General features: G+C 43.5%; 2 protein-coding genes across 2 annotated transcripts in view; one reads left to right on the forward strand and one right to left on the reverse strand.

Annotated features, from left to right (window-relative positions):
• Positions 1 to 1,675, reverse strand: part of LOC138043829 (TP53-binding protein 1-like) — a 12,931-nt gene extending 11,256 nt beyond the window's left edge. The window contains exon 1 of the mRNA XM_068890313.1: positions 741 to 1,675. Coding sequence (XP_068746414.1) covers positions 741 to 1,596 — 856 coding nt within the window. The 5' untranslated portion in view covers positions 1,597 to 1,675. The remainder of the gene's footprint in view (positions 1 to 740) is intronic.
• Positions 1,676 to 1,740: 65 nt separating this feature from the next.
• The window catches only part of LOC138041000 (succinate--CoA ligase [ADP/GDP-forming] subunit alpha, mitochondrial-like), a 17,587-nt gene continuing 16,827 nt past the window's right edge, over positions 1,741 to 2,500 (forward strand). Inside the window, exon 1 of the mRNA XM_068886762.1 lies at positions 1,741 to 1,790. Coding sequence (XP_068742863.1) covers positions 1,760 to 1,790 — 31 coding nt within the window. The 5' untranslated portion in view covers positions 1,741 to 1,759. The remainder of the gene's footprint in view (positions 1,791 to 2,500) is intronic.

Here is a 2,500-nt window from a genome sequence, read left to right on the forward strand (position 1 = left end):
ATGGTCACATTTACAAGCATAATGTGTTTAACCCCACAAAGTTGTACCCAATTCAAACCCTTCGGGAATAAAACCTTTTCTTCCAGGTATTTCCATCTTAAAAAATGTGAATGCTACATGTACATTATATAATGCAAATGCAATAAACAAAGAATCTTAACCCTGGGAGATTTGAATTGGGATAAATATTTGGTCTATTGTTTATTTCCCACAAAACTTGGTTTAAAAATGGACACTTTTTTTATGCTCAGCCTGATGGGGACCACCCTGCGAGCAGAGCCTCCTTTTGCCTTTTTCTTTACTGAGGAGGAGAAAATGAGGCTCTGCCTGAATCGCGTCAACTCTTTGAAGCTGCCGCAGCCCGAACTTCTGAACTAGTCCATCTTGTTTTCTCTCGTCAAACCGGTTTTTCCAGTGCGAGCGTTCCGTTTAGTGACAAAACCGATGGTTATAATGGAGACCGCTGTACCATGAAAAACCAAGATGGCGGCAAGATCTGGCATATTAGGCTTGGGTTCGAGACTGTATCCTGGCAATATGCAGCGCATATTCAATAAGGATCTTACTCGATTCATGCAGAGCCTTTCTCGAGAACGCCAAAATTGAGCAAGCAAAAGAAAGGCTCTGCTAGCAGGAAGGATGGGGACAAACCTGATACCAGATTCTTACTCTTGGGTAATGGACTCTTGTTGTTATAATAATAACCCAGTTTTTTGTTACAAAATCTAAGTGTTACCTACCAGCACTAGAGGAACTGGATGACTTCTTTTCTATTTCTACTGCAGATTCAACAGGGGCAGTTGATGCTTCACTCAGACTTTCAACCGAAGGAATATCAGCCGCAACATCAGCCCCTTCACCAACAATTCTAGTTGATGCTTGACTATAGCGATCATCACTTGAGTTATGAACACTACCTCCACTGCCACATTCAAAAATGACACCAGCTGATGACGATGAATCATTGTGTGATCTACTTTCAACACCTTGCTGAAGCTTTACTTCTGAGGCAGTAAACTTTTGGTCTTTCCACTGGTTGCTGGCTATAATATCTTCAGGGCGAACCAAGCTTGGCAGAACATCACTGCTGGATGACGAAGATGGGTCCTCAGCAGGTGGTGATTCGTCATCAATTGCATCATCATCATTATCATTATTTTCATCATCATCACCTCCCCCCCTCCCATCATCACCCCCTCCTCCACCGTAACCGCCTTCGGCACCACCTGACCTTCGATCTTCACCATGGCCACCTCCTCCGCGAGAACTGCTTCCTCCTGCTTGCTCCTGCCCGCCATTTCTCTGTTGCCCTCTGTGATCCGCCGGTTCTCCCTGTCTGCTTTTTTCTCCACTGCCACTAGGACAGCTCAATGGCACAGACGTTTGAGACAGACGTACAAGTAACTCGTTTCTCGAGGTTGCTGAATTCGAAGGAAGACCAGATCTCGTTGACAAGGTGAAAATCGGCAATTGTTTCAGTATCGTAATGTGAGGATCAGAGTCCGATCGGCACAGTTGCTGAGATTCTTCCGTCTGTGAGTTCTCTACTAAAAAGCAAGGAGGGCTAACATCGAGCTCTTCCGGACTAAGATCCATGTCATAAAAATTATTTCATGTCTACAAAACACAGACAAATAGCAACATCAACAAACTCAATCGAATCCAAACTGACCGCGCTTCACACCTGGGACTGTTACCCAGGACGCACTACGAGGCTATTATCAATCCCACTAAGCCTACTGGGAATGCTCTTTCCAAGATGGCGTTTCGTCTGGCACTCCGAAGATTTGGTGAGTGAAAAGCTACGTTACTTACATTCTACGTTAGGAATTTAAATCTATTGAAATTTGAAGCTTTCAATCTATGACTAATGCGCGGAATACAGGGCCACTTATTTCCACATCATTGAATAATAATAGTGCTATTGTTAAATGAGTAATTTGTATGAATTCTGTAGTTTCTCCCGGTCAAATTCTGTATAAAATACTGTGTGTAGCCTTAAATTTGCCTTTGCTTGGAATAAATGGAAAACAGCGTGCTAATTCGGGCAATGGATTGCAATGCAAAGCCTGTTACAGTTATCCTAGGGTCCTAGGGAACTTTGTTTACAATAATTATAAATCCACTTGACTATCGTCGCTTTGAGCTTATCTAGAATGACTGAAAAGTAGCCTGTGTATCTCTTATGCCGCTAAACTTCAGGTTTAGGTTTACCAGTTTCAGCACGTGAACTCCTTATTTGACTACTGTCTGTTTTGCTGTTTTGGGGTACAGGGATGGCGCAGTGGTGAGAGCACTCGCCTCCCACCAATGTGACCCAGGTTCCATTCCCAGACTCAGCGTCATATGTGGGTTGAGTTTGTTGCTTCTCTACTCTGCACCGAGAAGTTTTTCTTTGGGTACTCTGGTTTTCCCCTTTCCTCAGAAACCAACATTTGATTTCTGTTGGTAATTATTGATTTCAGTTTACAGTGTCCCCAGTTAGCGCTCCAGCGCTAGA

The sequence above is a fragment of the Montipora capricornis genome, chromosome 3, assembly GCF_036669925.1.
Source record: "Montipora capricornis isolate CH-2021 chromosome 3, ASM3666992v2, whole genome shotgun sequence".
Classification (NCBI taxonomy): Eukaryota; Metazoa; Cnidaria; class Anthozoa; order Scleractinia; family Acroporidae; genus Montipora; species Montipora capricornis.